We start from the raw sequence: 27,548 nt of genomic DNA on the forward strand, positions 1-27,548 counted from the left end.
AGCAGGGGTATGATAGCATAGATTGCACACACTAAACCATATCAGAGTAACTCCTGGTTAGACAACACTGATCAATAACTTGATGCCATTCACTTGTCCTCTCGCTGCTTTTATTATCATTATTGAGTGAGAGAGCAGCACATGCCATCAAAGTAAAATATACGAAGCCCAATACACCCATCATGACTACTCGCCTGATAAGGGTACACCAGGCACATGCATCACAACCATATGTGTGCGACTTGGTGATCTCATATCAAGATAAACAGCACATGACCTTGCAGGTGGGGGCCATGTTTGAATTTTCTTGAGTAGCCTATCTGGTCATTATTATTATTATTATTATTATTATTATTATCACCATCATCATCATTATTATCATCATCACCATCATCATTATTATTATTATTATTATTAAGGTGCTGAGCTGAATCATTAAAGTGTCAGACAAAATGCTTTGCAGCAATTCTATCATAGCACTCCTGCATTCTTCTTCTTCTTCTTCTGGTGAAGGCGCATGGCTCAGTGGTTAGAGCGTCGAGCTTACGATTATGAGGTTGTGAGTTTGATTCCCGGACCGTGCTGGTGGTTGTGTTCTTGAGCAAGACAGTTTATTTCACGTTGCTCCAGTTCACTCAGCTGTAGAAATGAGTTGCAACATCACAGGTGCTAAGATGTATTGGCCTTTGCCTTTCCCTTGGATAACATCAGTGGCGTGGAGAGGGGAGGCTGGTATGTATGGGCGACTGCTGGCCTTTCATAATCAACCTTGCCTGGACTTGTGCCTCGGAGGGTAACTTTTCTAGGTGCAATCCCATGGTCATTCATGACCGAAGGAGTTTTCCTATGTTGTTGTTGTTGAGCAAGAGAGCAGTGCATGCCATCAAAATGACACTGGGGTACAAATATACAAAGCCCAGTATACCCATCATGACTACCCGTCTGATAAGGGTACACCAGGCACATGCATCACAACCAAATGTGCATGATATGGTGATCTCATATCAATATAAACAGCGCATGACCTTGCAGGTGGGGGCCTAGTCATAATTTTCTTCAAGTCAAGTAGCTCATCCTGCTCAAAAGGTTCCTGAATAAGGGTTGTTTAAGGATGTTGAACGAAACACCCAAAGAATTCCTCTCAACACATGACTATGATGCACCCTCACTACTTCTGCTCGTGATCAGAGATGCACATATTATTATCATCATCATCATCATCCTATTGACTTAAGGCCAGAAGCAGAGAGAGAGAGAGAGAGAGAGAGAAGGGGGAGGGAGAGAATGGAATGGAGGCGGTATGGATAATAAGGAAATCAATTTCAGAACACTACACTCGCGGAGTGGTTGACATTAGGAAGGGCATCCAGCTGTAGAAACACTGCCAGATCAGACTGGAGCCTGATGCAGCCCCTGGCTTCCCAGACCCCGGTCGAACCGTCCAACCCGTGCTAGCGTGCAAAACGGACGTTAAACGATGATGATGATGATGATGATGATGATGATGACTGACCAGTATTGATATTTCTGATCACAGATTGAGGGAAGGCCAAAGGAGAGCTTGAAACAACTTCAACTCCTAATATTACTGATGACAATAATGATGATGATGATGATGATAAAAAGCAACATCAACAACTATTGCTGCTGCCACTGCCACCACCAGTCATTTATTGGTTCAGCAACAGATGTTGAGTCACATAAACGAAGCAGAAGGGAATCAATGACAGGAATATGTAACAATATTCTACATCTACAAAAGTTAAGAATTTATTCGTAAAATTCCATCCTAAAATACTGTTCACTTTCGATAAAAGAAGCTTACAAGGTGAAGAAATTCCCACAAGTGTGGTACAGAGAACTTTCCACATGCATAGTGGAAAACTTAAGATATTGTCGCTAATTTTGTTCACGGCTGTGTGTTTAAGAAGCTCACTTTGAAATCAGTGGTTAGAGCATTGGTGGGCTCACAATCATGAGGTAGTGAGTTCGATTCCTGGACCAGGCTGTATGTTATGCTCTTGAGCAAGACACTTTATTTCACGTTGCTCCAGTTCACTCAGCTCTACAAATGAGTTGTGATGCCACAGGTGCCAAGATGTATATAGCCTTTACCTTTTTCTTGGGTAACATCAGTGATGTGGAGAGAGGAGGCTGGTATGCATAGGCAACTGCTGACCTTCAATAAACAATCTAGCTAGGATTTGTGCCTCAGAGGGGAACTTTCTGAATGCAATGACCGAAAGGGGTCTTTACTTTTTATTATAACCCTGGACCAACCAATGCCCCCTGAGTGAATTTTGTAGTTGGAAACTATCTGGAAGCTATGTGAGTGTGTGTGTGAGAGAGAGAGAGAGAGAGAGAGAGAGAGAGTGTGTGGGTGTGCATGTGTTCTCCCACCCACCGTTTGACAACCAGTGTTGGTTTGTTTATATTCCCCGTAACTTAATGGTTCAGCAAAAGAGACTGATAGAATATGTACCAGACCTAATAATAGGTTAGTGGAGGTCAATTGGTACAACTTAAACCCTTCAAGATGTCCCATCATGGCCACAGTCCAATGACTGACTATCAAAGGATAAGTGGATAATGAACATAGTCCTAAGGTTGGAAAGTGTTTGATTATGCCTTTGCATTTTATGACCAACTTGCTTTTGCTTAGCCTTAGGCTCGGTTTTGATTAAGCAAACCTATGATCAAATATGCACCGGGCACAGTCAGCCAGCTTCTTTTTTAAGAGCATATCCATATTTTTTAATAAGAGACCAGAGTTTGATTTGAGATTTGCCTGTTATTTCTAACAGGCGAAGTGACTACGTACAGGCTGCCTCCTCTTCCTTTCTAGTGTTAACCGCACAACTGTGAAATAAGAATGGAAATCGTTTTGATTTTAAAATCTTTTAACAGCTAGGCGAACTAAAGCCAGAAGAGTTATGGGCCTTGCTGAGACCTATAAGCAGTTTCTCACTTTCTCCCTCTCTCTTTTAATTAGAAAAGAAAGCAATGTCCATGAGTCTTTACAAGGACAGAAAGAAAAAGTTATTCTCAAACCAGATACTTAACCAGAATGCTTCTATCAGAGTGGACTCCACTAAAAATATCCAAAGTGCTTGTTGGTGATGTTAAACTAGATGAAACTCTATAGTCACACATACACATATGAACTTATGTAGTACGAGATTTTCCCATTTTTATGCAGTCTCCAAACACATCTATCTATCTATCTACCTACCTACCTGCCTACCTACCTACAAACCTACCTACCTATCTATCTATCTATCTATCTATCTATCCATCTACCTACCTACATACCTACCTACCTATCTATCTATCTATCTATCTACCTACCTACCTACCTACCTACCTACCAACCTACATACATGTCTATCTACCTACCTATCTATTTATCTGTCCATCTACCTACCTACCTACCTTTCCATTTATCTGTCTGTCTATCTATCCATCCTCCGTCTGACTGTCTGTCTGTTTCTGTCTACCTACCAATCTATCCATCTATCTGTCTATCTATCTGCATATCTACCTTATCTATCTACACACACACACACACACACAAAGCCTCTACCATAGGCTCATATCTTCTCTTGGATATACATTACAATGAAAAAGCACTTTCTCTTCATTCTTCTCTTATTACTACACCTACCATCTCTCTCTCCACCCTTCTCCCTCCTCTTTATTTCCTTCTTCCCCACAACTTAATTCCCCCTGGAATGTCTTCTTTACAAGCACCTACCTGCATCATTTCAAACAGAGGATTAATTACATTAACACTAATTTACCCCAATGAGACCTGCTAAAGGCTATGAGGACCACCTCTCCTCCTCTTCCTTCACCTACTCCTCGTGTCATTCATAATAAATTACATGAAAAAAAAAAAAAAAGAGATGGAAAAGAAACTGTCTTCTACAATTCAAAACAAAGCCATGCAAAACAGTGCCATTTTCACAGTGGAACTCTTAGTAACACACACACACACATACATATACACACACTACATCATCATTTTAGAAGAGGTGCACCATCTCTCAAAATGACATAAAATGTGGTTAAAAGGGTTAGCATCAGAAAAGACATTTTAGCTGTAAAACACTACTTGGAAAAGTCACATCCAGTCCATGTCTGCATAGGAAAGCAGATTCATTCAGTTTTACATCTATTTCCCCCAGCCAGCATGAGCTGGATGGATACTTATTAGAGTCAGTGTTTAAAACAAGTATGTTCTACCTGTTATCAACACTTACCTGATTTTCAAGTAAAGGATTTTTTTTTTTTTTTTTTTTTAATTTTATTCCACTAAACTTCAAATGCACAGAACTATAGAACATATTAGTTCCAAATTTTGGCACAAGGTCACCAATTTCAGGGGAGGGGAAAAGTCGGTTACATTGATCCCCAGTACTCAACTGGTACTTATTTTATCAACCTCAAGAGGATGAAAGGCAAAAATCAACCTCAGCAGAATTTGAACTCAGAAAGTGAAGACGGACAAAATGCCACTATGCATTTTGCCTGGTCTGCTAACGATTCTGCTAGCTTACCACCTTAGAGCTATAGAACATATCAACCACAGGAAATATAAACACATCCATTACTGCTTTTTTTTTTATTTCGTTTCATTTGTTCATACAATCTCATACAGAGAAAGTGGAAATGGCAAACTCACTTGAACATACACACAAACACAATTATATATGTATTATACACACACACACTGTCCTATGCAGAGAAAGCAGAAATGGCATACTCACTTGAACATACATACAAATACAATTATATATGTATTACACACACACACTCCTATACAATTTACACATCTACCAATTTCAACCAGAAGCCATTGGGTAATCCAAGGCAATTGTAAAATACACTTGCTCAAGGTGTCAGTCAAACTGAATTAGGAACCATGTGGTCCTTAACAACTAAACAGCCATGTCTGTGCCTATCTTTTATCTTTTACTTATTTCAGTCATTATACTGTGGTCATGCTGGGGCCCTGCCTTGAACAATTCTTTTATTGAGTAAATCAACCCCATTACTTATCTTTTTTGGATTTTTTTTAAGGCCTGGTACTTATTCTATCAGTATCTTTTGCTGAACCACTATGTTACAGGGACATAAACACACCAACACCAGTTGTCAAGCAGTGATGAGGGGCAAACACACACACACACACACATGCATGCATGTATGTGTGCATGATGAGCTGTTTCAGTTTCCGTCTACCAAATCCACTCACAAAGCTTTGGTCAGCCCCGAAGCTATAGCAGAAGACACTTGCCTAAGGTGCCACACAATGGGATTGAACCTTGAATCATGTGGTTAGGAGCAAGCTTCTTACCACACAGCCACGACTGCACCTATGCCCATATCTACATGACAAATACACAGTACTGAATTAACCATTAAAACATTAATCATTAGGGCATCAAGAGAAGGGTGGCTGGCACCAAGGAAATTAAGTTTTGGTTTGAATGTATCTATTGCAAGAAACTGCATAGCTCAACTTACACAAGCTAATGCGTGAAAAACAAAATAGGAATTTTGAAAGAAGTATCTATAAAACTAGGCTTTAAACATCGAATGACTATGGGGGTTCACCAGGATAAAATAGTTGTCAAAGAGGTCCACAGATTATGAATGGTTGAGAACCCTACTTTAGATGTATACAGTGGTATGAATTGCAAGAAACAGCTAGGTTTCTTCCTCTAACATTTTACATTGTTCAACCCACAAAAGCTAATGTGTGATAAACAAAATAGGAATTTTGAAAGACATTTCTATAAAACTAGTTTTTAAACATCGGGTGGCTATAGGGTCCACCAGAATAAAATAGTTATCAACGGAATTCATAAATAAAAAATAGTTGAGAGCCTCTGCTTTAGATGTATGTATTGGAGTATGTATTGCAAGAAACAGCTGGGTTTCTTTCTCTAACATTTTACATAATTAAACCTACACAACTTAATGTGAGAAAAACAAAATAGGAATTTTGAAAGACATTTCTATAAAACTAGTTTTTAAACATCGGGTGGCAATGGGGTCCACCATAATAGAATAGTAATAAAAAGAATCCATAGATAAAAAATAGTTGAGAGCCTCTGCTTTAGATGTATACAGTGGTATGAATTGCAAGAAACAGCTAGGTTTCTTCCTCTAACATTTTACATTGTTCAACCCACAAAAGCTAATGTGTGAAAAACAAAATAGGAATTTTGAAAGAAGTTTCTATAAAACTGGTTTTTAAACATCAAATAACTAAGAGGTCCACCAGAATAAAATATAACCAAAGGGATCTGTAGATTAAAAATGGTTGAGAACCACCGACCTAAAACTATATTAAAAGGATGTCTGAAATGCTCTTAGTGAGATTGAGCATGGATCCTCATGATTATGAAGCAAACTTCTTAACCATTTGTCCATAACTGCTTCCTCTGTATTTATATATTCATATCATTTAACTTTTCTTTTTACTTGTTTTGGTCAATGGATTGCAACCATGCTGGAGCACCACCTTAAACAGTTTAATCAAACAAATCAACCACAGTACTTATTTTAAGTCTGGTATTTATTTTATCAACCTCTTTTGCCTAATTACCATAAATCCTCGAGTATAGTTCACCCTTGAGTATAATATGCAGGGGATTTTTAGGGGGCTGTAACTCTGAAAAACCTAAACCTTGTGTATAATACGCACCCCTTCTCTAACTTGAGTCAAGGAGGTCTATATAATGTCCTTGGTTTGTAAAAATGTATATGGTAACGTCCTTTATTATTATTGTATATATAACATAATGCAAACGTGTAGCTTTTTTGTGCATTTTGTTTGCAGAAAATAAAGAAATAACAGTAATAACATTTAATAAATGTTGCTTATTGCAAGCTATGGATGATTCTTTTATGACTTCATTGCTTTCAGGTTTAGCTTAAGGTATTTTCATGCCTGACATCACAAAATACGCCTGAATAAACATTGCCAGACAGCAAATAGAGACTCGGACATTGCTTAGAAAATAATTTTCATTTTTAACTTCGTATATAGCACACACTAGGGATTTTGACCTTTAAATTTTGGGAAAAAAGTGCGGATTATACTCGAGGATTTATGGTACTTTAATAAGTTATGGGGACATAAACCAACCAACACAAGTTATTAAGTAGTGAGAGAGAGGGCAAACACACACACAATGGGCTTCCACACAGTTTCCACTTCCCAAATTCACTCACAAGGCATTGATTGATTCAGGGCTTTAGTAGAAGACTTTGCCTAAGGTGACGTACAGTGGGACTGAACCCAAAGACATATGGTTATAAAGCAAGCTGCTTAAGGATTGCAGCTAATCTGCAGTACCAAAAAAACCCTAGTAGTTATTCTTAACAACCATGAAACAGAGACATAATTTCAAGACATTTAGGATTTACTTCACAGAAAATTTATAATTTTCACTCCTAAGGGGGTGGGGTGGGGGAAGCTTATTTTTACTTGTAGAAAAGATGACAATTACACATGTTTCAGTCTTATTAGGTCTCATTAGTAAAGCCTTTTGTTCTTGAGCTTGCTTTGTTCAAGGGACGGAGACTGTTAGGTGTAGACAGAAAAATTACTAACAACTGTAGCTAATAAAATTTACATAACAGGAAAAATAAATAAAAACAAAATGAACAGGAATAAGTAGAGGATGGCTTGAACTCAGAAAGTTCATTTAAGTGTAAGAAATATTTTCACTTCCCCAGCATGGCCACAGCCTTTTTTGACTGAATTGATTAAAAAAAAAAAAAAAAAAAAAAAAAGTCACTAATGAATGATGTGAAATTTTTGTTTTCTTTCCCCAACTAACTGGCAAAGTTGAATTCATTGAGAATGTTCATGCTATATGTCTCTACCTGCCTGAATTATTTAAATTCATGCTATTAGCCTACTTGATAATTCCCTTAGCTCACATTACACACAAACACATTTATACATAAAGTTAATGTCTCCCTCTTGGATACTGTTTATGCAGCTGTCAATCACTAGAGAAAATGAATGTTTCCATAGCTAGTTAACCAATAAATATATCTGTGTTTGTGTATGTGTGTGTGTGTGTGTGTTTATATTTGCACTATATGAAAGTCATTTGGTGTGAATGGTGTTGTCCTTTCTCCTCCAGACAAATTGCATGCTTCCCACCTTCAAAGTTGTGCAAAATAAGAGATACCTTACTTAAGAAAAGCAGGTGAGGGTTAACAACAGGAAAGGCATCCTGCTGCAACACAATGCCTCGATAATATATTCGTCTAACCCATGCTAGCATGTGAAAAAAAAAAAAGCATACATAAAAGGAAAGAACAAACAAATGAAATGTGTTGTTGATGCTCAAAAGTTTTTAGTTTGGTATATATCTTTGTATCTTTATTTTGGGTTCAAATCCTGCTGGTTTTAATCTCAGCTTCATTGAACTAACAATAACTTTCCACACCAATAACTGTCTTTCTCTCTCTCTCTCTCTATAAAAAAAAAACAAACAAACAAAACTGGCCACATGCCTAGCCAAGAAAACAATTTTAAAAACCCTCATTGCTATTATTGATAAGTAAACACTCCAAAATAGTATTGCTGAAGTGCTCTGTGACAGAATATTATTACTAACTTATACAGTAACAATAGAAGCAAAACATAAAAAAAAAAAAAAAAATAACATATATAACAATGAAATATATCATCATCATCACTATTATTATTATTATTATTATTATGATGATGATGAACATTAAATCGAGAGTAGAGTATAAGCCAAGGTCAGGTATAGCAGGGTAAAAAAAAAATGACAAGAATGGCATATTTCCAATCCTACAGAGAATAAAACAATGATGTCATCTCCCAGCAAACATTAGATTTCATATCAGGTTCTGGTCAGCAACAAAATGATATCAGCAATAAAGCTCCCAGTGTAACCATTTCACTCATTCCATTAATGCCGGTAAGGAAGGAGAAGAACACAAAGAATCCCATTCCAGCTCTCTCTTTCTCTCTCTGAAATCAACATTTAAAAAAAAAAAATCACCCATTGATGGATGGATGAGATATTTGTGCTTGCGGAAGAATCAAATAATTGACTTTCTTTACTGCACCTAATCAATCATAGCTGTGCAGGCCAGGGTAAATTTAATTTTCTTTTTAAGGAACACTGGCAGTTGCCCATGTGTGCATGTCTCCTCTCTATGTCTGTCTGTAATGTTTATTAAAGAAAAGGTTGCTAACTTGGGCTGATACACATTGGCACTAGTGTCATTGCAAGAGTTGCTGTTAGGATACAAACTACTGGGAAAGATACAATACAGTGACATCCTTCCAGACCCTGCCCAACAATTCTACCAATCCCTTATCCTGGATTGATACTTAAGTTGTCAACTCTAAAATGATGAAAGGTGAAGTTGACCTCAGTGACATTTGAACTCAGAGCATAGACAATCTGGACAAAAACTATAAGACATTTTATCCAATGCTCTAATGCCAATTCACAGCCTAAGCTGTGGTATAGGTCAAATAAATATTTACACTTCTCGAGGCTGGCAGGGTAAAATGTATTGAGAACAGGACTGGACTAGGCTGGACTTCACAGTTGTCACCGCTACTGAGCTGGTTAATTTTTCTTTTGTCACTTTGACTCAAATTTGAAACAAATTGACTTCAGTACTTATTTTTTAAATCTGGTACCCAGTCTCTTTCGTTGAACTGCTAACTTATGAGGATGTAAACAAACCAACAGCAATTGTCAACTGACAAACAACAGGGAAAAATACTCAGTAGAAATTCTTTGATGAGCAACATCATGAAACTCAAGAGTAGTACAACACACGTATACACACATACACACATGCACGCGTACAGCAGGCTCCGATATAATTTATGTCTACTAATGTTTCACTCATATAGCCAATTTCTTAAACATAAATTTTAACAACAAAATCTTACATGGATCTCCAAGGACCACATGGATCTCAATTGAAAACTACTGTTTTACATGCTCACTCGACTTGTTAGAAATAGCAGCCAAATCTCCCTCTAGCCATATCCTACTGTCTTTTTTTTTTTTTAAAAAAAGGACACATTGGATAATATAGTGTAAGATAGTGGGGATTGAAATAGTGATGGACAAATTACTCTATTTAATAAATTTAGGATGGTTTCAAACTTTGCCTAAAACCATGACGAAGAAAGGAAGAAAAAGACAGAAACAAACAAACAAAGAAGAATTATATGGAAATAAACTCTATTGTGCCTTCTCCTTAATAAGGGGAAGAACGAGGTGGGTGAAAATATTTTACTAATATTTGGTGTGAGGGGAGGGAATGGTAATTGAACTACTGGTCTAGGAACGGCAATCCCCCCCCACCACCACCACTACCATCAATCACCACCATAAAAAGGGATAAGGTGAGTATGGCTTCAATGTCTTTTGGTCATGGTCCTGTTTGATCAAGATTACCTTGAGACTAAATAACAACAAGATCTATGAATGGACAAATTACCTTATTATAATGTTTAGGACTTGCCTGCTCTTGGTTAACAAATAATTAAACACATAGTAGTAGTAAATATATTTCTTAATGAAACACACACACACACACACACACACAAATTTTTTGGAAAAAATCAATTACATGTGGCATCTACATCATTATGTGTGTATGTGTTTGTGTGTGTGTGTGTGCTGGCATATATATATATATATTCTTTATTTATTTCAGCCATCTGACTACGACCATACTGAAGCACCACCTTTAGTCAAAGAAATTGATCCCAGGACTTATTCTTTGTAAGCCTAGTACTTATTCTATCGGTCACTTTTTGCCGAAACACTAAGTTACAGGGACGTAAACGCACCAAGGCTGGCTGTCAAGTGATGGTAGGGGGACAAACTCACACACACACACACGCGCGCACACACACGCGCGCACACACACATATACACGCATACGACAGGCTTCTTTCAGTTTCTGTGTACCAAATCCATTCACAAGGCTTTGTCGGCTCGAGGATATAGTAGAAGACACTTGTCGAAGATGCCACACTTGCACCTATATGGATATGTGTATGTGTGTATATATATATACATATATACATGCACACACACACGCAAACACAGTAGCCTGGTGTAGTCTTCTACCTGCCCAGCTCCTGTTAAACCGTTTAACCTATGTCATCATGGAAGACGGACTTTAAATGATGATGATGATATATGTATGCATGTATGTACGTATATATATTTATACATACATGCATAATATATATATATATATAATATATATATATATTATATATATATATATATAGCAGAAGCAACAGAGTGACTCAAGGGCTGACAGTTGATAAATGCTAATGTATGAAACTCTTGGCACTTGAATCACTCTGTTGCTTATGTGAAATTAAAAAAAATATATATACCTACTTGTGTTTTGGGTTCTATTTTCCTATTAGCATCAACACACACACAAACATACATATATACTATATACATCCACCTACTAACACACACACATATAGAGAGAGATTTCACATCAATGTTATATTTAAATAATGCCAAGTAGGTTGATAGTGTTAGAAATAATAGAATGATGGATTAGTTTTATGTCCATCCTTTACTTTCCACTGGTGAATCTGATGCAGTTAATGTTGAGATTAACAGTGCTGAAAGGGTCAATACTGGCAGGAAATGTATGGCCAAGGAGGAAACTGGTGTGAGGGTTAGGGGGAGACTGATGGGTCAAATATTTTAGCACAGAATGTGTGAGTGTGTGATGAGGAGGGAGAGAGAGGTTAGAAGATTATGCGGCGGATAGATTCAGGCAGAGATGTTATGCAGCCAACTAGTTCCGAAGAGCAGTAGTCATAGTAGCAGTGGTAGTAAAAGAGGCGAGGAGAAGACACAGCAGATTTATGAACAAGTGTTTGTGGTGTACTGGTGGGCAATCTTTGAGTAATCAACTGAACTGATCCTCTTTTAAATATGGCCAACAATGTTTCTACGTGTAGCAGCAGCAGTACTTATATTTGATTATGTTGGCAGTCCTTCAACGTGGTTCTCTATTTCAGAGTGTTAAACAAGTGAGAAACCAAAGTATTTTCTGAAACTTAGCCCTTAGACTGAAATTTAGGCAGTGTTTTAAATGTGAGTCCACCGTAAGATATAACCAGAGAATTGAAACCTTGTATTTGTAACAATTTAGAATCTTTAGAGTGTGATGGATTCATAATCAACACCATCATCGTTTAGTGACAGCCTTCCATGCTGGTATGGGTTGGACAGTTTGACAGGAGTTGGCAAGCTGGGGAACTGCACCATACTTCTGTGTCTGTTTTGGCATGGGTTTTATGGCTGGATGTCCTTCCTAGCACCAACCAACCCACCCACAGAGTGGGCTGAGTGCTTTTTACATGGCAACAGCATTCATGTGCAAATAATGATGTAGCGTGAGGCTGTGAAATGTGAAGGTGGGGAATATATTTTTTGTTGTTACAGAACATTAAATTGTACTATCTCTACCAAAGAATGTTCTCAATAGACAAACCCTTCATCTTAGATGGTACCAACAGTATATCAACAAACTGAGACCAGCCATTAACAACAGGGAGGGAGGAACCACATGAAGGAGACTGGTTACTATAGCAACACCAGTTTGCACACATCACCTTCCTCCCCCTACCTCCTCCTTCCCCACATATCCGAGCAACAACTTTTCTTTTCCTCGCTTTTACCAAATGTCCTGAAGAAGGGATTATAACCCTGAAATATAGAAATACAAGGTAGAATTGCAACTTTTTTTTGTTTACTTTTCCTTTTCTAGTTTACTTTGCACCTTTTTTGCATTGTTCCAGCCTTACACAACAAATCTTTATATATAAAAGTGAGGTTGTGTGCTGTCTGTCTCCTACGATTTAGATTCCTAACTACTCCCACATTTTGTGGTGCAGTTTAACCAAAACCGGGTATCTTATAGTCATGATTCATATCGAGCCCTTCTGGGTATTAGCGTGCATCTACGATGAGTCTACGATTTAAAAAAAAAATTTACCATCAATTTTTCCCATTTTTAATGCATTTTTGGCATATATAAGGGAAGTAACTCTCTAAAAATTTATTATTAAATCTCAGAACGTAAAAAGCTACAGTAACACCCCCCCCCTTGTGGTTAGCCATATTGAGATGGCTATTAAAATGCTTATATAGTTATGGCTATTATATTATATTATGGCTATAATAACTTGTATAGTTATTATGGCTATTAAAATGCTTATATAGTTATTATGGCTATTAAAATGCTTATATAGTTATTTCCCTTACAAACCCGAGCAACGCCGGGCGATACTGCTAGTCTCCTATAAGAAAGTATTGGTACACCAATTAAGGAAGTGCTGATGTATCAAACATCTAAGAATGTGCTGGAGGTACTGACTGTCTAAGAAAAGTTACATAAATACTAATAAGTAAGTACAAGTTATTAAAAAAGAGGTGCCTTTGAAGTAAGGATATTATGAACAAATATTGAGATATTATATAAATAAAAGAACAATTAGCTACAGAACTTCACAAGTTAGTTATGTACAAATTCTTTAACATTTAATCTTTGAAAATAATCAAACCAAGAATTTATATCAAGTAAATTGGAATAACCAAAGAATTTACATTGATAAGGGAAAATATGTAATGTAATGTAAATAGGTTGGATGCAGGGAGAGGGGAGCAGTAGAATTTATTAGAGAGAGAGAGAGAGATTGTAGCCATAACGGCATGTGTAGGGCTAGGGTGTGGTGCATTGGAGATACGTGTAGGGAGGCTGTAGTAATACAAAAATAGGTGTAAAGTAGGTATTTGGATGCAGAGTGAATGGTTGGGAAATGGTCAGTGGATGTAGGAATGTGCATGTGAAGGCATATGACTCAGTGTTTAGAACATTGGGGTCACAACCATGAGGTAGTGAGTTCAGTTCCTGAACTGGGCTGTGTGTTGTGTTTTTGAGCAAGACACTTTATTTCACATTGCTTCAGTTCACTCAGCTGTTGAAATGAGCTGTGATGTCACTGGTGCCAAGCTGTATTGGCTTTTGCCTTTCCCTTGGCTAACATCGGTAGCATGGAGAGGGTAGACTGGTATGCATGGGTGACTGCTGGTCTTCCATAAACAAGCTTGCCTGGACTTGTGCCTAGGAAGGGAATTTTCTAGGTGCAATCCCATGGTCATTCATGACTGGGGGTGGGGGTGGGGGTTAACCCTTTACCCCTTTTACAACACAAACTTCAAATGATAATATGAGTAAACGAAAACCTGAAAACTTCTTCTGGAGACAGTTGAGAAATCCTGTTAATTTTAGTGATTTAGGAGAAGAGTAAGCGATAATACAGAACACAGTTGGAAAAATCTGTTAGTTCAAGAGTCATATATGATCACTGGGACTCAGTTGGGTTACAATGCTGAGGGTCCCAGTAGATCCGATCAACGGAACAGCCTGCTCATGAAATTAACGTGCAAATGGCTGAGTACTCCACAGACATGCTTACTCTTAACGTACTTCCCAGGGAAATTTAGCATGACCAAGAATGTAACAAGGTCAGTCCTTCGAAATACAAGTAATACTCATTTTTGCCAGCTGAGTGGACTGGAGCAACGTGAAATAAAGTGTCTTGTACAAGGACACAATATGCAACCGGGAATTGAACTCACAACCATACAATTGTGAACTAAATACCCTAACCACTAAGCTATGCACCTCCTCATATATGATAAACTATAAAACAGGCATGGACATGCTTCCCTTGAAAAAGAAAAAAAAAAAATTTTTCTTTAGCATCTTTTAGCTATCACACACATTTAAAGATAAACCTACTTGGACGTCCAGATAATAGACAGGCAGGACAGACAGGTAAATAAAATAGATAAGCAGTTCTAATTCACTAAGGGACACCTGCCACTTAAATAACATCTAGGCAAGGACATGGAAATGTCTTTAGGTGAATTAAAGAAATTACAGGATTTAACATTAGTTTGCAGATACAAAAACAAAGCAGTTCCTACTTTATCAGTATTAGATATGTGTGAATGTGTTGAGTTAGTAAAAGTGTCTGGAGCCAGTATACATCTTATCTAATATTGTTGAACTTTACAGACCAGAGAACAAGATATATAGAGAGAGAAGGTTAAGAATAAGCTAATGAGAAGATATGTTCTGCATAGGAATTAAAGAATGGGCATCAAACGTTTGATGTCGATGACAATGATGATAATGTCAAGAGATAATCGGTTAGAAACAAAATATAAAGTTAAAAATCTTAATATTAATCAACATTTTGTTTCTAAATAAAAGTATTAAAGTGAAATGTTGAACATTGATGATTTGAAGCCACCCAGTAAAATTTTTCCCACAAATGATTTATAGGAGTGGCTGTGTGGTAAGCAGCTTGCTTATGAACCACATGGTTCTGGGTTCAGTCCCACTGCGTGGCACCTTGGGCAAGTGTCTTCCACTTTAGCCTTGGGCCGACAAAGCCTTGTAAGTGGCTTTGGTAGACGGAAACTGAAAGAAGCCCATCGTATATATGTGTGTGTATATATATATACATACATACATACATACATAATACATATATATATGTATGTGTATGTATATATATTTGTGTGTCTGTGTTTGTCCCCCCAACATTGCTTGACAACCGATGCTGGTGTGTTTACGTCCCTGTAACTTAGCAGTTCGGCGAAAGAGACCAATAGAATAAGTACTAGGCTTACAAAGAATAAGTCCTGGGGTCAATTTGCTTGACTAAAGGCGGTGCTCCAGCATGGCCACAGTCAAATGACTGAAACAAGTAAAAGAGTAATAATATGTCAGCAATAATTTTAGTTTAATATTTTATACAAAATCACAAAAATATAAGGATCAGAATAACTGTATTTAAATTGACACTAATAACTTAAGTGTCTTTATACATACATATACATATATGTATGTGTATGTGTTTATGGAGGGGGGAGTTCTTTATTTAATTCAGAACAAATCTGTTCAATAGATGATCCTTTCACTGAGAAAAATCCTAAAAAATGGGGTCTTTCTAATCAGATTTTATCATTGTTTTCCCCATTTACTTTTAATCCCTCATTAATCAACTGACTGACTTTTCATACCATACCCTTTAGTAAACTTGTGCTCCTTCTTGCTAGTAACATTGCCAACCTCCCCTGTTACAGACCTCAATATCATAAATAATAGATGAAAAAAAAAATAAGGAAGTTATTTTAATTAATTCTATCAACCAGACTGCTTAAATATCAGTTTATCTTTAGATATCATGCCTCAAACCAGGCCTCTCGCAGTACCCTCAAAACCAAGATATTTTCAGCACCCTCTTTAGTATGTTTATGTCACTGGGTATGACAGCCGGTTGTGTTTTATGTCTGTCTTTTTTTTCTCAAATGCTTCTGACTTTTTTTCAATATATGTTACATTTTATTGCTATTAAAGTAAATGTATGAGCAAACACCCAGACACAGAGAGAGAAAATGCAGAGATGTGATGTGGTGCATTGAACTTTTTCCGTGTGTATATATATATATATATATATATATATATTCCATATATATATATTCCATATATATATATATATATTCCATATATATATATATATATATATCCATAAATATAATATATATATATATTTGAAAAAATGAATAGAAATGTCTTTTTTGATCATTTTTCCACTTTAATAATTAGATGTTTAGACCTTTATGTCTAATTATTAAAGTGGAAAAATTATCAAAAGAGCAGCTTCTATCCATTTTTATTCAAATACATAATACTGTACCAAGGATTTCCTATTTCTTATTCTACAATATATATATATATATATATATATATATATATATTATATATATATATATTCAAGTGACCACGTGACCGACCAGGCCACCAGATGTTGCTACACATCACTGGGCACAATGCGCTTCACATTGTTTTAGCCTTCGAATGCCGCCACCCTGCTGGCTAAGCGAGCAGGCCTACAGAAGAAAGAGTGAGAGAAAGTTGTGGTCAAAGAGTACAGCAGGGATCACCATCACCCCCTGCCGGAGCCTCGTGGAGCTTTTAGGTGTTTTCACTCAATAAACACTCACAACGACCAGTCTCGGAATCGAAACCGTGATCCTACGACCATGAGTCCGCTACCCTAACCACTGGGCCATTGCGCCTCCACACACACACACACATAAAATTAGATAGGCAGACAAGCAGTAAGATTTAAGTTATGCTACAATCCCCTGCCAATTAGAGACTATTAAGATTATTGAAAAGCTGTAATATATATATATATATATAAATATCTATCTATCTATATATATGTATATATAAATATATATATATACACCTACACTGCACACACACACACGGTCTGTATATGTAGACTTATAAATCTTTGAGTGAATTCCGTTTTGCCTATTTAATTTTCAAGGATCCTTACTTAATATTCCCCAATAAATTCTGGAATGTTAATAATTTACGTTTGTTTATGTACATGCATGAATGGATATGTTCACACACACACACACACACATACATATGTTGTAGGCGTGAATATGTAAGTGCATGCATGAATACACACAACATGAATAAAAAGTGTATTAATAATCAATTGCTGTACAAATTTTGTTTGATTTCATTACAATAGTATTTAAAGATGAAGTGCACAATCCGGAACCCCGCCCCACATTCATTATGTACAATTGTATGTAGAATATATGTAAGATCAAGAAGTTACATTAGTTCTGTTTGCATTTCCTAAACAATGTATAATCTCAAGTTGCACATTAAGTATATATATATATATATATATATATATATATATATATATATATATATATATATGTATGTATGTATGTATGTATATATATATATATGTATATACCTCATGTACAGATATAAATTATACTGACATATAAGTAGCACAGATAAAGGACAGCACCTGCTTTGACCCTCCCTGTGTTCAACCAACCATTAATCTTCAGATATTATCACAACACTGTTATTTTTATTACCACCATTTTCAGATACTGCACCACAGCCAAACTCACCTAGAAACATTATTTTAATAGCAACAAAATGTAACATATAAAAAATAAAAAAAATAAAAGTCAGAAGCATTTGAAAAAAACAAAAAAAAAAAAACAAAAAAAAAAACAACAGACATCAAACACAATCTATTATCATACCCAGTGACATAAACATACTGAAGAGGGTGCTGAAAAGATCCTGGTTGGAGGCCCAACCTTCTGAGTCCATTTACAGGGCTTAGAAAAACTGAAGGACCTCCGCAACAAGTGTGGGAATCTGAGAGGGGAATATGTTGAATAAAATCATCATTAACTGATCCTTCTGTATTTTCTTTTACCTTTAGCCAGTAACCTCAAATATGTATGCACACAGAAGACAAAAACATTACAAGTTACAGTATTATTAACACACACAAAACTAAATAAAGAAAGCAAAATGATCCACAAACTTATTTAGAGCAATCACAAATACCGGATCTGATATTCACAGAAAGAAACAACATTAGTGTACTAACAGTATATTTGGCTAGTCTCAATCTTGACATCCACCACTAGACAATCATCCGGACACTAGACAATCATCTCTTCACATAAAATAAAAAAAATCTCAAAAAACTCATGAAACTAGTCAAAACTGGAAAAAACAAGGATGGCTCTCAGGGACAGTCATGCTTGGACTCGTGATCTCTTATGACCGTCATCATTATAATCATCATCATCATTATTATTATTAAACATCTATTTTTCATGCTAGCATGGTTTGGACAGTTCAACAGGGATTGGCAAGCCAGAGGACTGCCCCAAAGTTCAAATGTCTATTTTGGCATGGTTTCCATGGCTGAATGTTCTTCCTAGCTTTAACCACTTTACAGAGTGTACTGGGTGCTTTTCATGTGGTACCAGCATTAGTGAGGTTACCAAGTAACTTGCAAGACAAGACAAGATGTCTCAAATGAGTGGAGTGTGAGTAGTATTGAGGGAGGTGGCTTTATACCAGGTGATGTGATGTGGAGACAAGAACAGATGTCAAGCTGTAAGGGAGATACATGGCTACTCCAGTTGATGGAGAAGCAGGATGGTGGTGAAGATGTGTCAGGTTGTACGCTAAAGCTTCAGGAAAGTGAATAAAGAGAAGTAGTATGGGTGGGTAAATAAGTTCACAGGAGTGTGAATATCTGTTGAAGGAGGTGTAGGAAGTAAGCGTGAGTTAGATGTGTTAGCAGAATGATGCAAGGTGTGGGTAGGGGTGACATGCAAGAGATGCACGGGTTCTAGGGGCAAAGTCAGAGATACAAGAGGGTGGAAATGTGGGAGATGGTCGTGGAGAGGGGCTCCTGCTGGCCTAATGAAGGGCTGCATATGGAAAGGAAAGATTGAAGAAGCATGCTGTGCTCAGTATGCTATGCTACCTAGCCATTCTTTCTGATCATAGATTTACTTAAAGAGGACCCGATCTAACTGGACATACGGCACCACAACAATTATCACTGATGAAGAACATTCTTCCACTGTCTAACTTATATCTCTCTGATGATAGAATACCCAACTTACAAAGTCTTCACTTGATATGATGATCCTACAGCTGGGATATCCCAGAAACAGTAGTCAGACACCTTTTTTTTTTTAACCATTAAATGAAATTAAATGTCCTTGCAATGCCTTGCCTAATTGTTTGTCTTTCCTAACTACTTTAGCTTTATATATATATATATATAGTTGGAATTTGCAAAAACAAAAACAAAACAAAAGATGAAGACAGGTGTGTAAACAACAAAAGATGTAATAGTTTAACACTCAGGAAGTGAAAAAGTCTTTTATGCTCTTCAACAGAAAGGAACATGCAATATATATATATATATATATATATATAATATAATATATATATATATAATATAATATATATATATATTATATTCTTTTATTTGTTTCAGTCATTTGACTTTAGCCATGCTGGAGCACTGCCTTTAGTCGAACAAATCAACCCCAGGACTTAATCTTTTAAGCCTAGTACTTATTCTATCGGTCTCTTTTGCCGAACCACTAAGTTATGGGGACGTAAACACACCAGCATCGATTGTCAAGCGATAGTTGGGTGACAAACGTATACACACACACACACATATATATATAGGACGGGCTTCTTTCAGTTTCTGCCTAGCAAATCCACTCACAAGGAACAATGAGGTTGGTAAGCAAGCTACTCACTACACAGACACTCCTGTACCTATATATATATATCTATATAACATATCAAACATTATTATTGTGTTAGAAAACAGAAAGATCTAATGGATACAAATTAATTTATTAATTAATCAATATATTCACCTACAATGGTTTCATTTCACAAACAAAATTAAAATTACAAAACATACATAAATATATCATTTTGCATTTTAAATACCTTGTATGGGAATCATCAGAGTGTACAAAAGACAATAAGGTTTACATTAGCATACATTTGGAATACGGAGAATATATACTGCACTGTATTGAACACTTGATGTGGTTTTTAGAGTCAAGTTTTGACTGCTATTTCAAGCATGGTGGTATCTCTTGGATACCCCTATTTATAATTTAATAATAAGTATAACCTATAAGGTTTTTCTTCTCATGCTTCCACTTGATTTGATCGGTATTTAAAATAACTTATCCTTATTTATTTATATATATATATATATATATATATATATATATGATTGGCATTGGGAAGGGCATCCAGCTGTAGAAACGCTGCCAGATCAGACTGGAGCCTGGTGCAGCCTCCTGGCTTCCCAGACCCCGGCCGAACCGTCCAACCCATTCTAGCATGGAAAATGGACGCTAAACGATGATTATATATATATATATATATACATACATACTTTGACATCCCCCCTCTCTCTCTTTGTGTATAGTCAAATTGAACATTAACAATTGGACACCAAAAATAACAAAAACAAAACAAGAGAACATACATATGGAATGTATTAGTTTGATGCTCAGTAAAGATGGAAGTAAGATGGAATTAAGAGTAGGTTTTTAACATTTTGAGCAGAGCTCTTCATCTGAAAGAGGCGAAAGCAAAAGTCCAGAGAAGGAAAAAGACCAGGAACAGCATGTGTGTGGTTACATGGCTATATATATATATATAAAGATAGATAGATACACACACATACTCATACATGTGTATACATATTTATATACACCTATTGGATGCACATACATATACATATGTGTATATGCATTGGTGTGTGAATGTGTGCATGTGTTTGTTTACATTTTTTTAGATTGATGACATCAGTAAAATGTTATCCTTTACTCGGGGAAAGGAAATAAAGGTTTGTATCAGAAAGGGTAAGTATGGAAAAATGAACTAAAATGAAAAAAAAAAAAAAAATGAAAGTATCTATGTCAACATATATATATTCTCATTCACTTAACATCTATATATATATGTTAAGTGAATGATAATATTTTGAAAACAAAAGGGCTTAATATTTAATTTCATATATATATATATATTTGTATATATATATGAAGGAGGAGTGGTGCAGGCACAGGAGTGGCTCTGTGATAAGTAGCTTGCTAACCAACCACATGGTTCTGGGTTCAGTCCCACTGCGTGGCACCTTGGGCAGGTGTCCTCTGCTATAGCCCCGGGCCGACCAATGCCTTGTGAGTGGATTTGGTAGACGGAAACTGAAAGAAGCCTGTCATATATATATATATATATATGTATGTGTGTGTGTTTGTGTGTCTGTGTTTGTCCCCCTAGCATTGCTTGACAACCGATGCTGGTGTGTTTATGTCCCCGTTACTTAGCGGTTCGGCAAAAGAGACCGATAGAATAAGTACTGGGCTTACAAAAAGAATAAGTCCCTGGGGTGAGTTGCTCAATTAAAGGTGGTGCTCCAGCATGGCCGCAGTCAAATGACTGAAACAAGTAAAAGAGTAAAGAGTATATGTGTGACTAATATATTTAATGCAATTTATGATAAAAATTTGCAGTTTTATTTTGATTAAAATTATTGTGTCTTCTGACCAAAATCTTTGAAAGTTATCTACCTGCTTTAACATCTGTGACCGCCACCCATCCATTTGTTGTTTTGCTCTTCTCTCCATAGCATGACCAATGGGGCACACATTGTGTTTTATTATATGTAAGAGTTGGCTCTCAGATATAAGGAATACTTTTCAAGAGCAGAAATACTTCAGCAGCCATCAGATGCTGTTGACTCTGTACAGTAAACTATCACTCTTGCAGTACTGCTCATGCATCTATGGGACAATAACACTGTTATAACTACCACCACACAAATATCCTTTACCGTAACCAGAAGAACATCTGATGAATCAACATAGATTCACAGCCCAACATGCTACAATCTCTGATCTATAAACACACTATCTCTTCTCTCTGCCACTTCTGTCACTACTATAATAGCCTATGATCTTCTGAATAGCTATTTGTATACACCCCTACCAAAGCTTACCAAAACATACTTTTGTTTCTTCTTTTCATCTTGACTGAGGCTCCATTCTGCAATAACATTTTCCCCAATAACTTCTTCACTCTCCCATTTCTTAGGAATTATCTCCCATTATTTATGTTATTTTCCTGCAGTCATGGATCTCACAAACACTTCACCCTCCAATACCTTGTTATATAATACATGTGACATATTATTTTGACAGTTTCTCTAGCTTACAGACACTGTTATCAATTGATTTATATTGATTTCTGATTTTGTCCCAAAGCCACAGATTTTCCAAGTTAATAGCTGATTAAAACACTCCTTATACATAACTAGTTTTTATTTCACCAACATTGGGATGATAAAAGGCAAAGTCCAACAGGATTCTAATTCAGAACATAAATACGAAACATGTTTTGTCAATGGTTGCGTCACTTCAGATGAAGTGTTCCTTAACATATGTGGTCAATGGTTGTCATTTCACAAGTGTAGTCCATTAATATGTTTTGCCAATGACTGTCATTTTACTGGTATAGTTCATTAATATATTTTGTCAATGACTGTCATTTCACAGCTGTAATTAATTAACGTATTTTGTCAATGACTGTCATTTCACAGGCATAGTTCCTTAGCATATCTTACTCAATGTCTCATTTCCCATTCCAGACTGCAACATAAGAACACATGCAATCACCTATGGCATGTCAGAATGTAAAGTATCAATTCCAACCTTCTGGAGCCGGGGATCACATAACTAATTGTTCAACCAACTATTTACTTAATGCAGTCAGAGTTGACCTGCAAATACATAATAGTTACAACACACTCCTAACTTCATTAATAATATCCTGGTACATTTATAAATTATGATAGTAGCCTTTATATATCTCAACATCGTTTACACCTTAGAACTCTACAATATGTAGCTGAAAATACTTTAAAGAGATGCAGTTACACAGGAATTCAAAAATGTTTTCTCTAACTTCATTTTCTGTTTGTTAGTTTTTTTTAGTTCATACTAATTATCACAATCAAGTCCAATCTGGAGTAGATCCTGCATTTATGGATTTGTTTTTGGTATTTAAGCACTTACATTTGGTACAAATAAATATGGTCTTTGAACAACTCGAGCTCATTAATAAACTAATACATTGACAGTAAAATATATATATGTTTGTTTAAATATTGCTTGAAGGTCTCTACATTGATGTTACATGACATAAAGGAAAGAGCAGCAAGTTCAGTTTGTTAACAGCTGCTGGCAATAAATTATTTGTCATGCCCAAACCATAGTCATTACTGCAATAAATATCTTAAACCGAATGGCATTTTGTATATTAATCAGACTTGGAAACATTTGAGAAACAATAATATACTTGGTAAATACTCCAAGCTTTTATCACAGAATTCAATGTTCAACTCCCATTAATCTCATATATATATATATATATATATATATATATATATATATATATATATATATATTATATAGTGTAATAAATATATGCATACATACAAACATATATGTACGTACCTACATCTACATGTATATATACATGCATATATAAATATATATACGTGAGTACAGGACACCACAACTAGACGTAGAACTCAACGAGAAACGAAAACGGAAAAACCATTTTTTTACAACATATATATATATATACATATTCTCTTTATTTCTGCTCAACATGCTCGACTATATAATTAATTTGATTCAGTTAGTTGGAACTAAAACTAACTAGGATTTAGATTTCACAAGGCCTGATATTTTGTGCTCAGATCTTCAGCTTAATTGACAGCCAAAGAAAGCACAAAATATCAGGCCCGGTAAAACCCAGAGTTCCAGTTAATTCTAATTTCAGATGATTGAATAAAATAAATTATTTATATGCTATCCTCAGTATTCCGAACTCTTTTTCATTCATTATAATTAATGCACATAGACAGACAGACAGAGAGACATACACACACATATAAGTATGCACACATGCCATTATGGAGGGGAAAAAAAAAAAAAAAATAAAATAGACCCTACTGCAGGAGTTAAACCACAAATCTACAGGTTGCCAGAATGATTGTTCGGCTGAGTATATCAAATAGGTTCGGCCAATTCTGTCAAAGTAGTACTTATATACATTACTAGGTAAGATAATGTGTATTGCCATCCCTCAAATCACAAGAATCCCACATACCTATTTCTTTACTACCCACAAGGGGCTAAACACAGAGGGGACAAACAAGGACAGACATAGGTATTAAGTCGATTACATCGACCCCAGTGCGTAACTGGTACTTAATTTATCGACCCCGAAAGGATGAAAGGCAAAGTCGACCTCAGCGGAATTTGAACTCAGAACGTAACGGCAGACAAAATATGGCTACGCATTTCGCCTGGCGTGCTAACGATTCTGCCAGCTCATACCTTCATAGCCACTCAGTCACCAACAGACAGGCCATCCCATATACATATATATACCAACGAAAACACTAACATTATTTAGTTAATATTATGTGAAAAGTACTAACCAAAACTACTACTACTTATACATATACATCCCCACATGCTTTATATAACCCACTTAATACGACACATATCAAACTGTATGTGTAGGCTCCTTGTTACTAATAAGGAAAAAGTCATGCAACACTAATTTTAATTCATGTCACAATTAAAAAGAAAAAAAACGAAAGCATAATTATTATCATAACATCTTAGTTTGAACATTGTCCATGGTTTTAATACTGTACAGATATTAAAATCATATGTAAAAATCAAATGTTCAAGTATTCAGTTTCATGGTGCGAGAGCATACACAAATTGATATAATAAGCATCAAGATTGTACAGACAAGGCCAGATGGTTAAATGTACTTCACAATCATGAAGTCTTGAGTTCAATTCCAATATGTGGAATCTTGGACATGTATCCTCAACTATAACAATGTCAGATTGAGCAAAGATCTGTGATTAAAATAAAGTGGAAAGAAACTGTGGAAGCTGGTGAAATTAATTATATTTGTATTTCAAAGTGTCATATACTTTGTCGTACAGTTTTACACTAATTCTTTTTAAGAATCACATTAAAGATATATAGAGAACACAAGCCACTTACATTATAAATCAATGAACAGGTTGTTTTGTGGCATCTTGGGCAAGTGTCTAACACTATAGCCCTGGGCTGAGCAGAGCCTTGTGAGTGGATTTGGTAGATGGAAACTGAAAGAAGCCTGTCATGCATGCATGTGTTTATCTCCCCTGACCACTTGACAACCAGTATTAGTGTGTTTACATCTCCATAATTTAGCAGTTTAGCAAAAGAGACTGATAGAATGGGCTTTAAAAAATAAGTACTGGGGTCAATTTATTTGACTACAATCCTACAAAAAGGTGCCCCAGCATGGCTGCAGTCTAATGAGTGAAACAAGTAAAAGACAAAGAAGATATATGAGTGTGGTACTATATAATTAAGTCCATTAAATATTTTCAGAAAGGCATCCCTGAGTGGATTCTAGCAGCCCTTGATGACGTGAAGGTAGAATGGCAATTAATGTTTTAACATCCATTTTCCTAAACTAGCAAGGTTTGGAGGAGGAACTCCTTCAAACAGTATTTTACAGCGAGGTGCTTTAACCATTGCCAACTCTTACTTGTTTTCAACTAAGGAACTTCTTATAATCCAGAGGTCTTTGAAAGCACAATGAGATTGGTCATAATGTCAAAAAGAAATGTCAATACCAACACTGCTTTGCTCAACCAGTGACAAGCAATGGATATTAATATTCTTGCACATTTACACACATACAACAGGTTGCTTGTAGTCTGTGTCTATTAAATTCTCTCACAAGGCATTGGGTATAATTTGGTCAAAGGGCTTTTATAGCAAAAGAGATTTATCTGATGTGCTGTAAAACCACATGGTTAAGAACTTATTTTTTTTACTTAGCCATGTCTGTGTGTGTGTGTAACCAAACAAACATTCAAAATAGATCATGGTCCATGATACTGCTAAATAATAAAATATTAAACATTTCAAAAATCAATAGTTTACCAATAAAGTAATTGCAATTAACAGAAATTGATAAACAGGTGTATTATCATTATCATCAACATAATTGTTTATTGTCTGTCTTCCCATGCTTGCATGGGTTGGGTAGTATGACAAGCTCCGATGAGCTGGAGGACTGCATCAAGCTCCAATGTCTGCTTTAGCATAGCTATTAGAAAAAAAATTGTTTTCAAAATTTCACAAAAACATTGAGAGAAATTTTCTAACATGGCAGAATTAATGAGAAATGAGAGTGGTGGTAGAGTTTAACATAAGGAACCACAAACCTGTAGAGGTTGGAGGAAAAAAAGAGAAAGGCAAGAAAGAGACAAGCATGAATCCAAGAATGACTCTCTGGAACATAGCAAAGTAAGTTAAGGAATTAGCTGGTAATTAGTTATAGAATACTTAAGCAGTGTTGAATTGAGTGAATGAAACTCAAGTACCGACAAAAACAAAGAAAAAGAAAACACTGTGTGTGTGTGTGTATAATATGATATTATATTTATAAAATAAATGTAACAATAATTCGTTTGAATGATTTTCAAAGCAACACAAAATACATGAGAGAAAAGATTGACTAAATTTAGTAACATTTAAATTTTATCATTTTTAATTAATTATCAAATGAAGGCAATGTCACATGAATTGTGAAATGTGAGTGGAACGACAATACAATACTTACATTTAACATAGCATTTGAAGCAATCCTAAATAAAGTTGCTCGTTCATTGATGGCTTTTATTTTGCTAGTAGAATCTGCAGCACTGTCGATCTGCTCGTGCTCATTAAGGGCACGTTGGAATGCAGCACCTTGCTTTACAATGAGGTCATAGCATGTGCTCAGGTCTCCAAAGCGAGCATTTAAGGCATTCACTGTATTAACCAATTCAGTTTTGTCGGGCTGATTTTCATCATCATCACTGTCTGTAAAAGAAAGTAGAGAAAAAA

General features: G+C 35.9%; 1 protein-coding gene and 1 long non-coding RNA gene across 7 annotated transcripts in view; one reads left to right on the top strand and one right to left on the bottom strand.

Annotated features, from left to right (window-relative positions):
- Positions 1 to 27,548, bottom strand: part of LOC115222696 (oxysterol-binding protein 1) — a 221,710-nt gene that overhangs the window by 63,492 nt on the left and 130,670 nt on the right. For all 6 annotated transcript variants that reach the window (XM_036511611.1, XM_029793018.2, XM_029793021.2 and 3 more), the window contains one exon: positions 27,283 to 27,524. In XM_036511611.1, coding sequence (XP_036367504.1) covers positions 27,283 to 27,524 — 242 coding nt within the window. The remainder of the gene's footprint in view (positions 1 to 27,282; positions 27,525 to 27,548) is intronic.
- Positions 520 to 14,141, top strand: LOC118767281. Its single transcript, XR_005003188.1, has 3 exons — positions 520 to 536; positions 1,955 to 2,090; positions 14,092 to 14,141. It is a non-coding gene; the product is annotated as an uncharacterized LOC118767281 (long non-coding RNA).

The sequence above is a fragment of the Octopus sinensis genome, linkage group LG20 (assembly GCF_006345805.1).
Source record: "Octopus sinensis linkage group LG20, ASM634580v1, whole genome shotgun sequence".
In the NCBI taxonomy this organism is placed as follows: domain Eukaryota; kingdom Metazoa; phylum Mollusca; class Cephalopoda; order Octopoda; family Octopodidae; genus Octopus; species Octopus sinensis.